Source organism: Mya arenaria, chromosome 4 (assembly GCF_026914265.1).
Source record: "Mya arenaria isolate MELC-2E11 chromosome 4, ASM2691426v1".
NCBI classification, from domain to species: Eukaryota; Metazoa; Mollusca; class Bivalvia; order Myida; family Myidae; genus Mya; species Mya arenaria.
Genome location: NC_069125.1, coordinates 1,102,214 through 1,119,579, shown reverse-complemented (window position 1 = coordinate 1,119,579; position 17,366 = coordinate 1,102,214). Strand labels below are relative to the sequence as shown.

Below are 17,366 nucleotides of genomic sequence, written 5' to 3'. Positions count from 1 at the left end.
ACACCAGAAACTGAGAGATCATGACGACTGCTAGTGTTTTCTATATGATGATGATCATGATGATGATCATGATGATGATGAACATCATCATCATCATCTTCATCATCATCATTTATATTCGGAAAAGAAACAATACTATGTTCATAACAAGTATCACATATCAAGTAAGCTCACATGTTCTTGAAATTAAAGTTGGTAGGCATAATAGAACCAAGCACAATAATAGACATGTATGGTAGATTCTGAATACAACCTTTTATTACGCTGTCTGTTTAACTCTGCTATACATTCGCAATATGTGCTTTCATTCATATGAAATATTATGAAGGAATCATTGCTTAAGCCGTTTAGCAATATCAGTGCTTTCATTTACTAATTCGCACCACATCGGTAGAAGCGTAACGTCATGTTCAGAGAAATACGAAATGGTAAGCTCCAATGATTCCCCGTACCAAATTTTGCATTTTAAAAAAAGTTTCAGAAAAACGCCATGTATAGATTCACTGAAAGACGACGACAAGAGGACGTTCCAGGTGGTGATACGGTGTTATATGACGTTGATGACGTCACCAACTATCGTCTGCCTACATTTGGAAACACTTTTGAACAATCGAAAAGTATTTACAATCATTTGCCGGACCTGAAACTAAGAGACGATGACATTTTCCTCAACTCCTTCCCAAAAACAGGTTTGAGTACTTGAAATTACTTTAACAGTTTACATGTTATTTTTTACTTTTTTACTTTATTCGTCATTTAGTTGATGATATTCATATGAAAAACTACAGAAACAAGTCCAGTAGTCGAATCGAAAGCGTAAGCATAAAACCCGTTCAATGGCACAGGGACCAATCCAGAAACAAGCCATAAACACAGAACACCACTGATGAGGTTTATATTTTTAATTTTGTAAATATGAATACGGGCTTGAAGACAAACGCGAAGCGTTTGTCTGTACAAGCCTTCTTACGGTTTGTACGTGTATGCAAGGGACTACCTCTTTTTGCCGGAGTGAAAGGCATTAACAAATTTGGGCACCACTGAACCATGAAAATGAGAACCAGAAAAGCTTGTCATACATTGTTCATATAAAGCGCGTGCATGCCGGCAAGCAAATTGTACATGTTTTGGGCGGGGTTTGTCCTCCGTTAACCAATAAAAATTCAGTACGGAAACACCCGAGGTACATGTACTTTTTAGATCGGATCTTCCATATTTGGATAAGCGTTAACAATAGTACTGCATTTAATAGGAAAGCCTGTTTCACATCTGTGAATTACAGTTAGTGACAAAACGGTTTTTGTGATTTAAGCAGTTATTACATCCAACAAATTCACTACGTATCGCTGAAACTAAATGCTTATGGAATCAAACTTGAATATATTAATCCGCATTTCACGCTACAATGAACTTGATGAAGATTTCAAGCGAGCATTGGACGCCATTTTGTTTAAATGGAACAACAACAGATGGAGCCATAACAAATCCTACTGCCAGTGTGGAGAGCAAAGAAGTCTGATTAAATTGTAAATGTGAGTTTATCTGTGATACTTGTTTTGTTTTGAATTTCATATTTTGAAAACAGTTTACTAGAAACTTCGTATTAATCTAGTTCTGGCTTCCATAACTATAATGTCGATATTTATTTATTTGATGTTTACAACACATTAAAGTTATGGCGTAACCCCCATATAAAAGTCAACCAGAATCAACTGAGTATTATGATGCAATTGAATGACTCTGCAATCACCTGACCATGATGACGTCGATGGATTCTATTTATAGCATCGGATTCACATTGTTCATTTAGTTAAAACCAATTACAGTTAGGTTGAAAATACCTTTTGATTAGTAAAGACAATTAATTTATTCCAAAATTGTTATTTGTTATTTACTAATTATTCGAAATAGAAAAAGTAACAGCAAAATAAACACTGCATTTGTGAGGTCAAATGTAGGCCACATCGGTATTTTCTGAAAATCTTGTTATCACGTGATCAAATTCGAACAAAACTATGACCTAGTTGAGGAATGCTTATAATCGGATTTATTTAAATGATAAATCAACCATTTATAAAGCGTTTTTTGGTTTTGAAAATGTGTTTGTGAACTACATTTTACTTCATTTACCTGAGGATAAAATTATTTTGTCTGTACAATGCATACAAGTGAAATAACAGAGTGACATCAAAATGTCACGAATTCTGGTAGGTTTTGGATACGGCGTTCTCTTCAGCGAACACGTCCCAAAAGGTAATATATAACGTGTTCGCCGAAGTTCTTTTGCGAATATTAATCTATCTCCGCGTTCCAATCGAGGTACAGGTTTTCCTAGATTAACGGAGATTTAGTACTGGTAACCACTAAATTATCGTTTCAGGAGCATTAACCGATTTCGTACTTTCCGCGGAAAGTGCACTTTCCTCTATCTAGTCATACCGGTACGGTATTGAATGGGTACGAATTCTCCAACATCTGTTTCAAACGCTTCTGACACGATGTAAATATTGACATTTCTGCTTTTATTTTTCAGGGTTTTCTTAAAAAAGAATTAATAGCATCAAATTAAACGGTTAAGTGTCGGATTTATAACAATTGTTTGGGATATTAAGCTGCTAAAAAGATCTAAATGTTTGTTCATGTCATGCCGACGGCCATTTTGAATATTCTGAACGATCTGCATTATGATCCATAACACACAAAAACAAACCAGAAACGTTACTTTCTGTACCTTCTAAATACGTGAGTCACAATGATGTTTTTAAGATTGAATGTATATATATAAATTAACAGTGATTGGGCTAGTCTTTTTTATTGTTGTATTGTTTCAACTGACAGGTTAACATTACAATATGTGATAGAGAAAGAGAAACTATTAAGCGTTCTTCTAGACCTAATTTTATACATGTATGTTATATTTATTGAATACTCATGTGCCTTTTTGATCTTATATAAACAATTTATGCAGTCGTCAATTGTAACCACTGCCCCCTTGAGACCCTTTTATAGCTCTTGCCCCCCCCCCCACACACATATATTTAATATCAATCCCCCCTCCCCCCAACACAATCTAGTGTATACGCCAGCTTCACCAACCCAACTCGAAGACTTTAAATAGTGAATGTCCTTATGAGAATAAGTTATTAGTAATTCCATCAACCAAGAATAGTGCATCCTCTAGTAACTTAAAAAATTGTTATTGTTTGCGACCGGTTGGAGATGGGGATGATGACAGACCAGCCAGCCAAACTTAAATTGGAGCAGACATCATGCGGTAATTTAATAGAATTTCACAATCACTTTATGAAAATGTATCCAAACAGAAGCAATGTTTGAGCAGATTTGATTCTTTTACGTTTATTATTTCTGTTTGTTTCATTCCTAAATGACTTTGTTTCATGCCAGCTATAAATTATTTCCGGTCGCGGCCATGAGATTATGTCATTTTCTAATGAAACAACAACCTCTGCGTGTTTGTTAATTTTTCTATTTTGTTTGCTCTTCTATTTGAGCATTACATTAAGAACTGATTCATTAGCAGTTAAACAAAACTTAGAATATCAACAAGGCAAATAGGATTCAAAGTGTGTCAGTATCAACAAGGTTTTTTACCTTTCCTTCAATACTTCTTAATACATTTCAACATTCTGTAAAAACACAATTTTTCTTTTTTTATAGCACCTGGTTGAAGAAGCTCTAGAGGACCTTAATGGACAAAATGCTGTTCAAGATAGTTCTGTCTGGAATTCTTTACCGCCTCCAGAGAATGGAAAATGTCTTCAATTTAGAAAAGATTCTATGCAAGTGCATTTCTGACTCATCCAAAATGCATTGTTGTAAATTACCCTGAAGAGTTAAATATTCATTCCATATATTCAAACATAATATATTTTATCAATTTTTCTTGATCTTTGAATCCATGAAATTACACGATGATACTATACAAATTTATGACTACATATAGAATTGTGTATGCCTCAAATGATTGTTAACTGGCATACATGTACCTTCACAGTAGTAGTCAGTACTTTTATTCTGTTAAAACATTGCATTTATTCAAACCATCTGAAACATGAAGTGAATACAGCACAGAATCCCATATTTCAAGAGAATGCAGATGTTAGTCACCCCTTGATTTGTGTAAATAATACAAAATGTGACATTTACAGATAATATGTAATAATTGAGCAACATATAGACAATTGCAAAACTCTGTTCTGTTCATTTTGTGCCAAATTTAGCATTTAAAACAAGAAACAACAGTTTTTGCTTGTTTGTTTGGTTTCTTTTATTGCATGATTTTTTAAGAAGCAATCAGTTCAGTATATAGAAGTAATGGTGTTTTGACTGTAAATGAATCAACGATCACTATTTGTATATTGTTGAACTGATATGTTAAATATTTAAGATCCAGCTGTCAGTACAGAAAACATTGATCGTGCTTTTGAGAACACCGAATTTTATTAACATGATTTGACACTGTACATATTGCAGGCATTTTTTCAGATAAATCTATATAAATTAATAGAAGATAAATATAGCATTGATTTGTGCATATTAGCATATGTGAATAATTAATAGCCTTATGCTGGCATTCTGTATAAATAATATAATATAATAATTTTAATTGTTTTTATTATTTTCATAAAAAATGGTTTTGGAATGGAAATTTGGGCTTGCTCTATATGCTGGTACACTCAACAAATTTATATGAAAAATGGCTTAGTAAGCTCAGTTATTCACTGTGTTCTTATTTGATTGTGTTCCTACAATATCACTGACTTGATTAATTTTTTGTATGTACTATATAAGCGCTAAATTTAGAATATATTTTCAGCTCTGTTGAATGTTGATAGTAATTGCAATTTATCATTTCTTTTTAGATCACCATGTGGGTTAAAATATTATTTGATGGTTACAAGTCATTTGTTTGTAATTACACCTTGATAAGTTTAAACTTCTTTAACATACTGGGTCTTTAAGAATGTCCCATGATACGGAAATTTGGTTTGACTATTTCCATGCTTAATTCAAAATATACTTCATGTCAAAAATGTTATGAGAGGTCGTAACATATTGGGCCTTTAAAAGTCTAGAAAATTTTAACATTATTTTATTCATACAATTTTATTTCCCACCAGATATAAAAAAACAAAACCTTTTTATCAAAAAGCCATACAAAAAGGCCACTGTGGGAAATCTGTAAAAAATACATGTGTACATGCATATTTAACTGTAAAAGGTCTAAAACAGATCTCTTTTCGTGTATACTGATTTTAGCAAAGCTTTTTATAATATTAATTAATTGAATTTTAGATAATTTTGATCATTAGACATAATGACACAAATTATTTTAAAGTTGATTGAAAGCATCGTTTAGATAATTCTGTAATGAAAGCAGTATTTGTATTTGCCTTTAAAATCTAAACAACACATTTGTTCATCATTAACATTTAGCAACTTTCTTTTTTTGGAGTGGGGGGTATGTGCTATATAACACATAAGAATTTATTTTGTATTCTCACTGAGAAGTTTTGCAGACAATTTGATGGTGCTGCTTGTATAATCAATAATTCAACAATGTTTTTGGTTAAGGAGTATGGCTTGATTATTATTAGTAAATGAGTAAATGTTTTGCCATGTTTTACCATAATTTTTAGATAGATCTTTGCCCATTTATTTATAGTGATAGCTAATCTCCTGATTGTAGTATACTTCAGTGCAACTTTATTGGTATGTGATCATTTTTATTTTATTTTCTGTTTGAAACATATTTTTCAAATGTGTTTTTGTACTTGATCTCAAATGCATAGTAGCTTTATTTAACTTAAATAAGAAGAACAACTTCAAACTTAAAGATAGATAATATATAGTAATGCATTATATATACTGTATACACTATTGTTGTAGATAGTTGTGTATATACTAAATAAATTGCTAACAGCAACAGAACTGCTTGTTATTTAAAAAGTTTCATTAACATATACAAAAAAAAAACGTTTCCCTTTTACTCCTAGTATGTTTCACTTGGTCATTAAATAAACGTTAAAGTGTCCGGCAATAACACTTCAAGTCCGCAGAGGCAGCGCCTTAGTTCATATTAAATGTTAGGACTATGGTCATACAAACTAGTTTAAGACCCCAGTAGACTCGTGTTTCAGTGCACTCGTATTTCACTGACCGTTCCAAGACGGTTATCTAATCATTTATGGGTAAATTTATATTGATAAGTGTGTATTCTGTGGTGTTTGTAATTGAGTATGTGATGTTTATACGTGTGTTTCACTGGTTTATTGTCGTCTGGGCCCTTGCCTTGTGCCTCTAAACACGTTTTTTTTAAGACTACTTGGCTTGTCTCCGTAGTTTTTATTGTAATATTGCGCAAAGATCGCCCCATTTAACTTTAAACTGCTCTACTTGTATTCAGGAGCTAACTGGCTATGGGAGATGATGAACGTAATTCTCAATAGACTTGATGACATCACAGGGGATGTCAAGGTACCCTGTATGCCAGAGGGTAATTCCGAAGCAAGCATGGACTCAATACCTTCGAAAAGAATCATCAATACGCATGTCAAAATACGTTACATGCCAAAGGTATAATGAACCAATACTAGTCTCATTTAAGTTTTTCATGTTAACTTCCTACTCGTCCCAAATATCAATATGGCCATCTTTTAACGGGAGTATAATAAAAGAGCAAGATTTTAAGTTGAATAGTATGACTGGGTTACAACTGTAATTGAACCTTTTATTTACAAAATCAAATAAACTTTCAGCAAAACAGACCAATAAAGCTCATAGTTTCGAAATAGCATTTTGTTGATACCAAACTAGACTAGGAGAACGTAAGCATTACCTACTGCAATTAATTAACCACTTTTATTTGATTCTAGTATATGCAAAAACATGCATAACAATTTCAATTGTAAAATACGTTATACCATAATTGCTTGTCAAACATGCTGTTGGTGTCAACATCAGAAGCGACGTTAAAAATGTAACCAAAACATGAACTGTGTTTTGTTATCTCTCTTACAGGACGCCAAAAGAAAACGCCTGAAATGTATTTTTGTGGTTAGGAACCCAAAAGATGTGGCGGTCTCTTTTTACAACCATACTGTTAACCTCTGCATGTACGACTATAAGGGAAAGTTCGAGAACTATCTGCAGATGTTTATGAGAGGCGAAAGTAATCAAATTTAGAATATTCCACTTTTCACCACTTAAAGAAAAACGTATTTCACCATTTTACCAGTAAGAGGTTATTTCAAGAAAAACATATTAGGATTATTATTCTTTACTCAATAGCTTTAATATTTACATAAAACAGACATTTGGGTTTGACATAAACTCAAATACATAAACCTATGTACAAAAAACTTTTGTATGTACCGTTTTCAATAATATTAAGTTGTGTTTCAAACACTTGTAAAACACTAATCTGCAACAACACTTTATTGATTTTATTTCCATTTTCAGCGGACTATGGGTCATATCCACAGTATCTTCTTGAATGGCAACAGTTTATAACTGAAAACCCCGACTGGCCAATCCATATCATGTACTACGAAAACATGAAAGCGGTAGTATATATTTCTAGAAATTATTCGAATATTATTAAACAAATAGAAATAATTACTGTAACGCCATTGAACTCCTGTTTTTATTGGTCGTACTAAGGTGTTCGCCCCAGAATTTACTGTCATCGATTTTCATATTTGTTAAAACTGTACGTATGTTTTATCTTAGGACGTTGTCTTTCTCTCGGTGAACGTTTGTTGCGCCTGCATGATTATGCCTTAAAACCCGATCCTAGTTAATTTGAGCCTGAGCTTATATTATGCCAAAGTTTTCATTATATCTTAGAGATAGCTTTGTCTTAAATATTTTGTTTTTACACGACAGCGTTCATCAATGTCTCGGGCGAGAAAAGCCCCGATTGCCTAATTTAGAGATGAACATTCTCTCTCTCTGTAACTTCAGCACGCGCCAGCTATGTTTATTTCTATAGAAAAGGTCAAATTTTAAACCAGAGTCAATGAATGATTTGATTATTGAAGAGCTTTCTGGTTTAAGAAACAAACTCTTACTTCTGTTCATATTTTATATTTAATGTTGAATCGGCAAGAAGAACAACTTTGGGAACAATTTTTTTAGCCATCTTTAATTGATTATGTGTGTTTGATACGAATTTGGTCTGTTTGTTGTCCATTTACGTTTGTTTCGCTCGTTCATTTTCGTTTTGGCCACTACTTTGTTTTATTTTTAAATTATTATATTAATAGTAATGTAAAAATTGTGGTTTCACCACAAAACGAACAGTTCTTCGCTGATCAGATCTGACTTAAGTAGCTACTTTGTGTGCAGTTCCACTCGTGATAATCTTAGAAACAATTGAACGTACTTGTAGTATTTCTAAATTGCAGGACTGTTTTGGAGAACTAAAGAAACTGTTTAAGTTTCTCGAACAAGACGTAAGTGACGATGACATAGCTGATGTGGTCAAGAAGTGTGATTTCAACAGAATGAGAAAGATGAAAGGAACTCTTTTCACCGCCGACCAACAAGAAATATTTAAAGGAGTTTACAGAACAGGATTTACAGATATTATGCGTAAAGGTAAAGAGTTTTGCTACATTCGAAGTCCTCGTTTTTTTCTATATACGAATTCGTTTTCCCTTTGAAGAATCGTTGACCTTAGGTGCTATGTTCATTGTCCTTGTTTACTTTTTTTCTGTACAAATATTCGTTCACCCCTTGAAAAATCATTGAACGTGCGAGGTCTTTGTTAAATTACTATATAAGCATCCTTTCACCCATTGATGACGTTATATCTTTATGTAACTGAACTCGTTTGTGTCAATGATCTTTGTCCGCAATTTAAAAACACCAAAGACTGATTTGTAAAATAAAACCAATTACAGAAGTAAATAGACAATCAAAGTTTACTTAGGTATGTTTTAAGACTATACACTGTTGGAAATTCAAAAGGTCGGCCTTGTTTTCACTTCCTTGGATGATCTCATCCAGGAGGACCGGCATGAATATGTTTTAAACTTCCTTAATAACGAGTTCAATATTTCTATATACGTATTTGTACTTTAGCTTATTCTGACTTTGGGTTAGGATAAGGCATATCTCTGCAATTATCTCGCGGCAATACCTCTAACACAGAACTAACAAATATGAACAAAAACGAGCAACAAACCTGTATCCACATTAACGCCTACGTCGCTCACCATTTTAACGTTACGTTTTCAGGAATAAGCGAATATTGAAAAACAGAAATGATTCATTTTGATATTTAATATTTTTCATTGCTGTTTAACCTGATTTTAACCGTATTAAAAATATAGTTTCAAATAGTCACCAATGGTTAGCTAACCACCTGTTGTTGATTAAATGTACAGCCATACAAGTGTTCAGTCCTTCATTTATTATTGGTAACAATAAAACAATGCAAACTACGGCGACAGACCCATTAGTCAATAGCATTACGTTTTGCTTTTGTTGAATACTAGTAAATATCGTTTACATATTTCGTTTCAGGAGAGATTGGAGACTGGAAGAACTGGTTCACGGTCGCCCAGAATGAACTGTTTGATGCTTGGTGGGCTGATCAGACTAAAGACCTGAACATGTTTTCATTCACGTATGAGTAGACAATCCAGTGAACTTTTGACATACTGATTACAAACCTAATTGGTGAACATTACCATTTATAAGTATATTTGTGTATTTAATTTGCTTTAAAAGCATATTTTCGTGCACGAACCTCTAATTATATATTTGTTATTATGTTTGTAAGCATATGAAAATACTAATGAATGCGTTGAAAATTACGAATGCTTTATAAAATAGTATCTAAAAAGGTACAGTTATAACACTGGGCTGTTATATATTTTGTTCTTTTGTTCAAATTGTTTGCAAATAATGGAACATTCATATATAACGAAAATATTACAATAGCAATTGAGCTAAACTCTTTGTATGGTCCTTAAGTTATTTGGATATATTTATATTTTTATATATACATATCTGATTAAGTCAATATCATTATTGCATACATACAGGACTTAATACCAGAATTATTATTATTCGCCCTGTTTAACTGTTCATTTCAGATTCTTAACATAACGACAAAATATAAACAAAAATCCTTCTTTGGTTGCAAGTGAATTGGAACTCTTGTTCGTGTTTCATGTTTCGTCCCGTGCGCTGATTGCAGGTGATGGAATTTTAGGCTTAGATTTTTCAGTCTGTCTGAGTTCTCAAGCTTTATTTGACCAGTATCAATCTGGGAGTAGTGAAATTTAACCTAAAGCGCTTTCAAACAAAAGTCCAAAGTTAGGAGATGTTTGCCCCTTATGAAAATGTACATTCTATGCAACACTCCTCAGAAAGTGTTGTTGCAATTCATTGATGATTTTATTTATTTTCAAACTTTTATATATGAAATAAATTGAAGATTCTAGAACATTTAAAAGAAATCCTAACCAATAAATGCTTTAATATCGTAGATTAAATATATTGTAATTTTAATGAATGTAAGTCAACATCCTGATGTAGGATGTAGTCCTGTCTTTTCATAATCTGCAACACAATGCTTATTGGTGTTGCGCATTACTAATCGTTTTGTGTGTTGTTGTTTTTTTCAAGTCGTCAAAACAACAATTAATTCAAGAATAATTTAAAATATAGTAATAACTGTCTGCTTCTCTAGTATGATCCTTGACAATGTGCTCTCTTGTGGCCTTCCATCCCTTCTCTAGTACTGAATTCCAAAGAAGGGCGGTGAAAACATGATTTCATTAAAAACAGAAGTTCGAACGTCATTTGTAAGTTCTCGGCATAACGAGATTTATATCCAAGATTGTCGTCCTTTATTCTCGTACTCCATGTCCATTTCGCTAAGATCTATACTACGCGATACGATTTTAAAATCAACCTAATTGAAATTAACGTGTGAAAAGGAACATAGTACAAAACCTCTTCTTACCACTAAATATTTAATCAAAAGAAGATCTTACAATGAATTATGTGTGCAAAAACTGGTCGACGTTTCAAAAAGTCAAAGCGACTTTTGGAAAACCCTTAAAGGCTTAACACAAAGTAAAAGAACAAATCAATCACAACTCTCCACAGAGCAGTGGCTTAATCATTTTTACGAGTTGTCCATTAATGAATTGTATGACTTTCTAGATCAAAATGGAGTTCGCCGAATACAGATTTTACCTGATATTATTGGAATATTCATGTTTGTATTTGCTGATGATGTAGCACTTATGTCTGATACTATTGTAGGTCTACAATCGCAACTTACTGTATAAGTGGTAAATTTCGCGACGTGGAAATGTTTGCGAATTTCGCGTTCGACAAAATTCGCGAGTATATTGACCAGCGTAAATATCCACGCCATCAGATATTTACAAAAAACACACAAATAAATTCAATCAAATAAACTAGTTTTATTATTTACATTATGTACACAAACATGTTTAATTGTTGAATAAATGCAAAATGCAAACTATTGATCAAAATGTTAAATTCCGCACTTTTCAAAAAATGATTTAAACATTTCTTGTTTCGTGTGCTTTCATGAGCCACTTTGCATGAATAGGCTTTATTGCACTTGTATGTAAGTCAATGTCGTTCACTGACTGGTTGTGTTTGACTTTATCGGCAACGCAGTCAGAATAATAAGTCTGAAATATTGATTTCAGTTTATCCTTGAAGATTTTGTTTGGAATGGCATCGAGAGGCTGCAGTTGAACTATACATGACGGTGGGACGAAAACAACCTTGACGTTTTTTGCCTTGAGTTTTTCTAACATGGTCTCACTGTGGTTTGCCTTGAAAATGACAAATATAGCCGGAGCAGTTTGGTCACATCTGTACAAACAAACAAAAGCTACAGATTAGTTTTCACACCTCTATTGTGATAAAGCATGGCATAGCGACTGTTTCTTTGTTACCACGTATCGGCTTTAAATAAAATGTGTATTATACAGTATTGTTTTGAACTGCACAAAATAACTGTTATCAAACTGAGAATGCTATACCTTTATATTTTGATGATTTATTATTATTTATGAAACCTGAGTAACCGATTACTAAACATTGACAACATACCATTCAATTGGCAGAATTTCTCTAAAGAACTCAATGTATCGTCACCTCGTTGCTCCAATGTGATTCGGAATGCGTGATATTCCATGATTCTGGGAATGTAACAGAAGGGTGGCACTTTGTACTCTTTCCTTTATTTATGACTTTTGGAAGAAGGAGTTTGCCAGATTTTTTGCAGCACAATAAAACCGTGATTTGGCGTTTGTCGTCGCTGCCGATGATTTTGACTTGTTTGTCACCCTTTTGAGTCATTTTCTACTGACCAATTGGGAGCATATTAACCCCAGTTTGGTCCCAATTTAAAATAATTACATCAGGAATGTTATTCTCATATACGGCATCATCAATTCTGCCAATAAATTCACATTTGATTTCACTGAAGTCACTTGGCAAATGCTTCACCCCCTTTGTCCCTTTTCACTTCGCAACATGCATTCGTTCCATTAGCGATCTACCCTAAGGACGGCCAAGTTCAATTGATCCGCCATTTTGTTTCATGAGGTACGTGTCATGTTCCATTACAACACCAAGTCCAATACTCAAAACTAGGAATGTGTTTACTTAACCGCCAGCGTTACGAAGTTCTCTGATGTAGCTCTTAATGCTATCTTCTAAAGCCCTAGGTAAAATTGTTGGTCGTCCACGTTTCACAACAGGAAGTTCTATTACCTGGTCTACTCCTTTAGTCTTTAATTCGTAACAGATAAAACGACTTGAATGATCTAATTGTGCTTTCATTAACACTTTTGCCCAGCTTTTCAGAGAAATGTTTTGCAACTTACGAGTTGCCACTTTCAATGACATAACGAGCCATTTTAGCTTTTATCTCCGAACTGTAAGACGAGTACTGCCCGCGTTTACGCTTGCCCGACAATTGAGGCAATGTTTGGTACTCCCTTTTAACAACGGTGTTTAAAGTTCCAGTAAGTGAAGACGATGTAGATGGTAATCCATTAGGCACATTTTCACCTTTATATTCATTAGTTTCCTTATTTTTCAAGCTATTTCCCTTCAACCACGACTACGTGCTGTTGTGCTATGTTGGAGTTGCCTAAATAAATGAATGAAACTCGAAACCAATTATGTGCTTTATTTTGATCACTAACCGTTACTTATCAATTAAACCTTGTTTATACAAGGTGTTCAGCATACAATAAAACAAACAACAATACAATTATAATAGCATAATTACTGTATGATTACAAATCTCTGTACCGTTTAAACATATTTTATACGGGAAGTATCGGTTAGTTCCATGACGTTATTGCAATTTTCACAACGTGTAAGTCATATTTTTGGATAATAGTAACGTTGTTTCGTTTTTCAAAATGGACATGACACATTATTGTTTAAGATTCTGCTGAATCAGCAGAGCAATACACGTTCGAAAGACGAAAATTCCGCTGTAGAGAACACGTGTTGGAAAAACGAGGCTCTTCACGGTAACCAGGGGTTCATTGAAAAGGATGAAAAAAATAAATAATTGAGTTACTTCCCTTGGTTGTTATTGCGTGATGTTAAACTCTAGTTCTTATGCAGAACTGAACCAGTGATATACATGCGTGCAAATATTTATTTTGATTAAAAATGTGTGATTTGATATGTATCTAAAACAAAACGTCGAGGCTTGATTTATTTCAGCAGAAAATGAGTGATGGTGTCCGCGTCCACGGTGCGGTCGAAGTCCTGGATATGCAAATTAACTGTAAAGTTCAATATAATTCGAAAGCTTTTAAAGGTACCTACACAAAACCTAGAACAAATGTAGCCGGTGACAGTGGTTATACGGGCATGCGTAATAATGCCAATAATATGAGCTTAAATGTTAAAAACTGTTCCGTTTTGCCCCTTTGTTTTCTGAAACTAACAACTCGTTCCTATTTTTACCTGTGACACATCTCAACTGATCGTTATGATAATACACACATGTTACGAAAGGCTCATGAGTCCTGAATAGGCAAGTGTATAGTTATACACCTTAATGGTCTAGAAATAACGCAAAAACATTAATATAGGGTCATATCTTAAAAAAAAACTCGATTTTTTTAAATGAAACAAAAGAAAAAGCTATAACAGTGTCTGTAACTCTGGCTTTAATGATTGTTGATTTATGTTCCTCTATCATTCGGAATAAAAAATGTTTTCCATCTAGCGCAGTGGTTAGCGCATACGCTTTTCATCAAGGCGAGCCGCGTTTGATTCTCCGCCTGGTCGCATGCGACTTTGTTTTGTGATCACCAAACCGGACTAGACCACGATCTCGTGCAATTTTTTGCAAATGCGGGAGATTTTGTTAAAGTTTATATAACTTTCTTCGCAATAGTTGTAAAACAAACTAACTTTAAACTGAATGAAAAACAAACGACTGTTGGCATGAGTTGCGATACTCATGTATTATAATTATTGTTATTACAATGACAAAAACTACTAGTTTATTATTCCGGTCAGCACAAACAATAATTCTATGTTAACAAATCCAAAAGGCGGTCAAAACATACCAGCTTAGGACACTAGCGAATTCCCGTTACAGGGCCTTTTTCGACGCTTGCTTAATACAATGTAACAGTGTTTAAATGGTAAAAGATATTCAAAGTTGGTTTTAACAATGTTTTCACATAAAACTAACACATAATGAACATCAAAGTCCATCGCTCTTGGTGTAATCGATGTGTGATGTCCCTTCATCAACTTAAACAACAATACTCCAAAAGCGTTTATATTTGCTTGCTCATGTCGCACAACCATGATGTTCACAATAAACACCAGCGTAGTCTTCTTGCCAGTGAATGTTTACATATCAAAACCTTGGGTTACTTTCAAGATGATGCAGCTTGTCCTATTATTAACATATATCGTTTCAATGATGGATTAAACCCGCCAAAAACCATGACGCATATAATATGTGTATACTATAGGTTTAACTATTTGAATCAATGTTCTAAAGTCCTGCATCAACTGCATTTGCTAATATGCTTTTAACTCTCCTGATTAATGTCTGATGATTTAACGTTGCTTATCAGTTGTAGTTTTTCTGTGGATATATTTTTAAATTTATTCATTTTATTCTCGGGTTATAGGTTATTATTATGCATACTTTGATAAGATATACTTTTTACGTGTTTTTTCCTTATTCAGGATTGTTGGGATAAGAGTGAGGTTTGTGCACGTAAATTGGTTTAAATAACCAGTCAACTTATATTTTACCGACCGTTCCCAGGCGATACCTAACAATCCTTGATAAACATACCCAGTTTTTTAAATAGCATATATGCACTGTGCGGTTTGTGGAGTTTTGTGCTGTTGTTCAATGTTTCATGTCAGTGATTTTTGTTTTTGTATTTTATGTCTTTGGCGTTTACCCTGTGCCAATAAACTGGGTTAATATTTAAACCTTTGGCTACTGAGCTTGTTTCTGTAGTTTCTCACATAAGTATTTATACATTATTTTTGTTCCACCACAATCGTTTTCAAACACATGCATGTATAAACGAAATATAGTGAGCAAAGCATTCAATTAAAAACTTCAAAGGTTATTCTTGTTTAAAGCACTTCTCTTTGCGTACACATCCACATTCTTTACAGTTAATGATTATGATGGAATACGGTAGCATAGGAAAGGAGGGAAACAAGTCAAAGAATCAATTTATCTACATTCAGTGTAATCTCCGCGCATGTGTAATGCCCAGATATAAGCCTGTCGCCACATAAATCATGTGCAGATTAAAAAAATGTCATCGCTAAGACTAAGGCCTTACCAAATTCACTTTACGTTTATTGTTATCTTGCTTGTTGGTTTTAAACCTACGAAACAGAAATATATCCACAAATACAATAGTTTTATAAGTACAAGTTCAAATGTAAAGGTCATTCTAATTTCTCTATCTGATTTGAGATGTTTATAATATGCATCAATGCTAGTACAACTAGCACTTTTTTCCAAGATGTGATAATTTTTACGAATATATGCATCAAACAATAGTGTCAGGAAGGGTCCATGTCACTTATAACAGATACAATAGTTTTTGAAAATGTGTATACATCTGTGAAAGGTACGATGGAAACTATGTCTTAACCGAAAAAGTTAAATAGTTCAGTAGAGATGCAGTTTAGAAGCAACAAATGAAAAAGTTTGGGAATAGGTTTGTCAAACTGTTATAAACACTCAAAACTACACACTTCCGTATGTCTAACGCAAAATGTCGAAGATCAAGCACTAGTAATTGTCATGGAAAGCAACAAAAATAGCCCCTCTCAGAGTCCGGATGGGTGAAAGGGTGCTCTCTTGTTGCCTCTCATTAGAAGAACAATAGATCTACTTTATGGATATGTTCCATGACAGGCTGAGACAGTTACCCTATGATGCACATTACATCGACCGACTGCATTAAACATAGAACATGCTTTACGGCATTATTTATAATAACGCCACACGCGTGACATAACATAACTGACTTATTTTCGTATATGCTAGGTTCAATTCAAAGTTTACTAACATCAAGAGCATGTCGCCTTGATTGAAAATCGTTTGCACAAGTCCATATAATAGCCGGTTCAATTCTTGTATGTAGGAGCATGAAGCGACAAAAGTTGCGTCACTTTGAACTCTTAATTTCCAATCGTCTAATTCCGTATTATACACTAACATTTTGCATTTACGTTTCCACATTGACTTTTTAGGAAAAATTCCTGTTTGTATATATCTAATAATAAAATCAGATAACTTGTTTTTTGACAAAATTCTTATAATGTCTGGAACAAATCCTTTTTGAATACACTTATCAGTCCTGCAAGAAAATAAGGCTAATCTTTTATTGAAGATCTGTTTTGTAAGCACCGATGTCGGCATATTGCATAGCCATTCGAGGAATAAAAGCTTCTTTAAATTTATTTTGCTTTCTACACGTTTCCAGCCTAACATCGCTAAACAGATATCGGTTCGTGTTCGAATGGGAAATCGTTGAATAGTTTTTGCCGCCATTCGTATAAAACGCTCTAATTGCATGCAGTTTGATTTTGTTAGATTAATCCAGAGTTCTGCTCCGAAAAGAAGTTTTGGTATACAATTTTTTGACACTGACGATGCTGATGTAAGGGGATTGATGTGAAACGTTCCTATGTTGATTGATAGTAGGGAATAGAACGATGATTCGGCTTTCTTGCACGCTACCGATATTTTATCATTGTCTGTCATTTTGTCGTTTAGTTGTATACCTATATGTCTTATTTTATCTGTG

At 33.6% G+C, this 17,366-nt stretch overlaps 1 protein-coding gene across 1 annotated transcript; it reads left to right on the top strand.

The window, feature by feature from the left end:
• Window positions 1-490: 490 nt before the first annotated feature.
• Window positions 491-9,665, top strand: LOC128232759 (sulfotransferase 1A3-like). The gene is made up of 6 exons (XM_052946483.1): window positions 491-689; window positions 6,428-6,498; window positions 7,042-7,192; window positions 7,483-7,586; window positions 8,430-8,622; window positions 9,553-9,665. The coding sequence occupies exons 1-6, from the start codon at window positions 491-493 to the stop codon at window positions 9,663-9,665; spliced, it is 831 nt and encodes a 276-aa protein (XP_052802443.1).
• Window positions 9,666-17,366: the final 7,701 nt, after the last annotated feature.

Coding starts and splice junctions, on each gene's coding strand:
- LOC128232759 (XM_052946483.1), top strand. CDS start 491: ATGTATAGATTCACTGAAAGACGACGACAAGAGGACGTTCCAGGTGGT. Junction 690..6,427: donor CAACTCCTTCCCAAAAACAG/GTTTGAGTACTT, acceptor ACTTGTATTCAG/GAGCTAACTGGCTATGGGAG. Junction 6,499..7,041: donor ACATCACAGGGGATGTCAAG/GTACCCTGTATG, acceptor TCTCTCTTACAG/GACGCCAAAAGAAAACGCCT.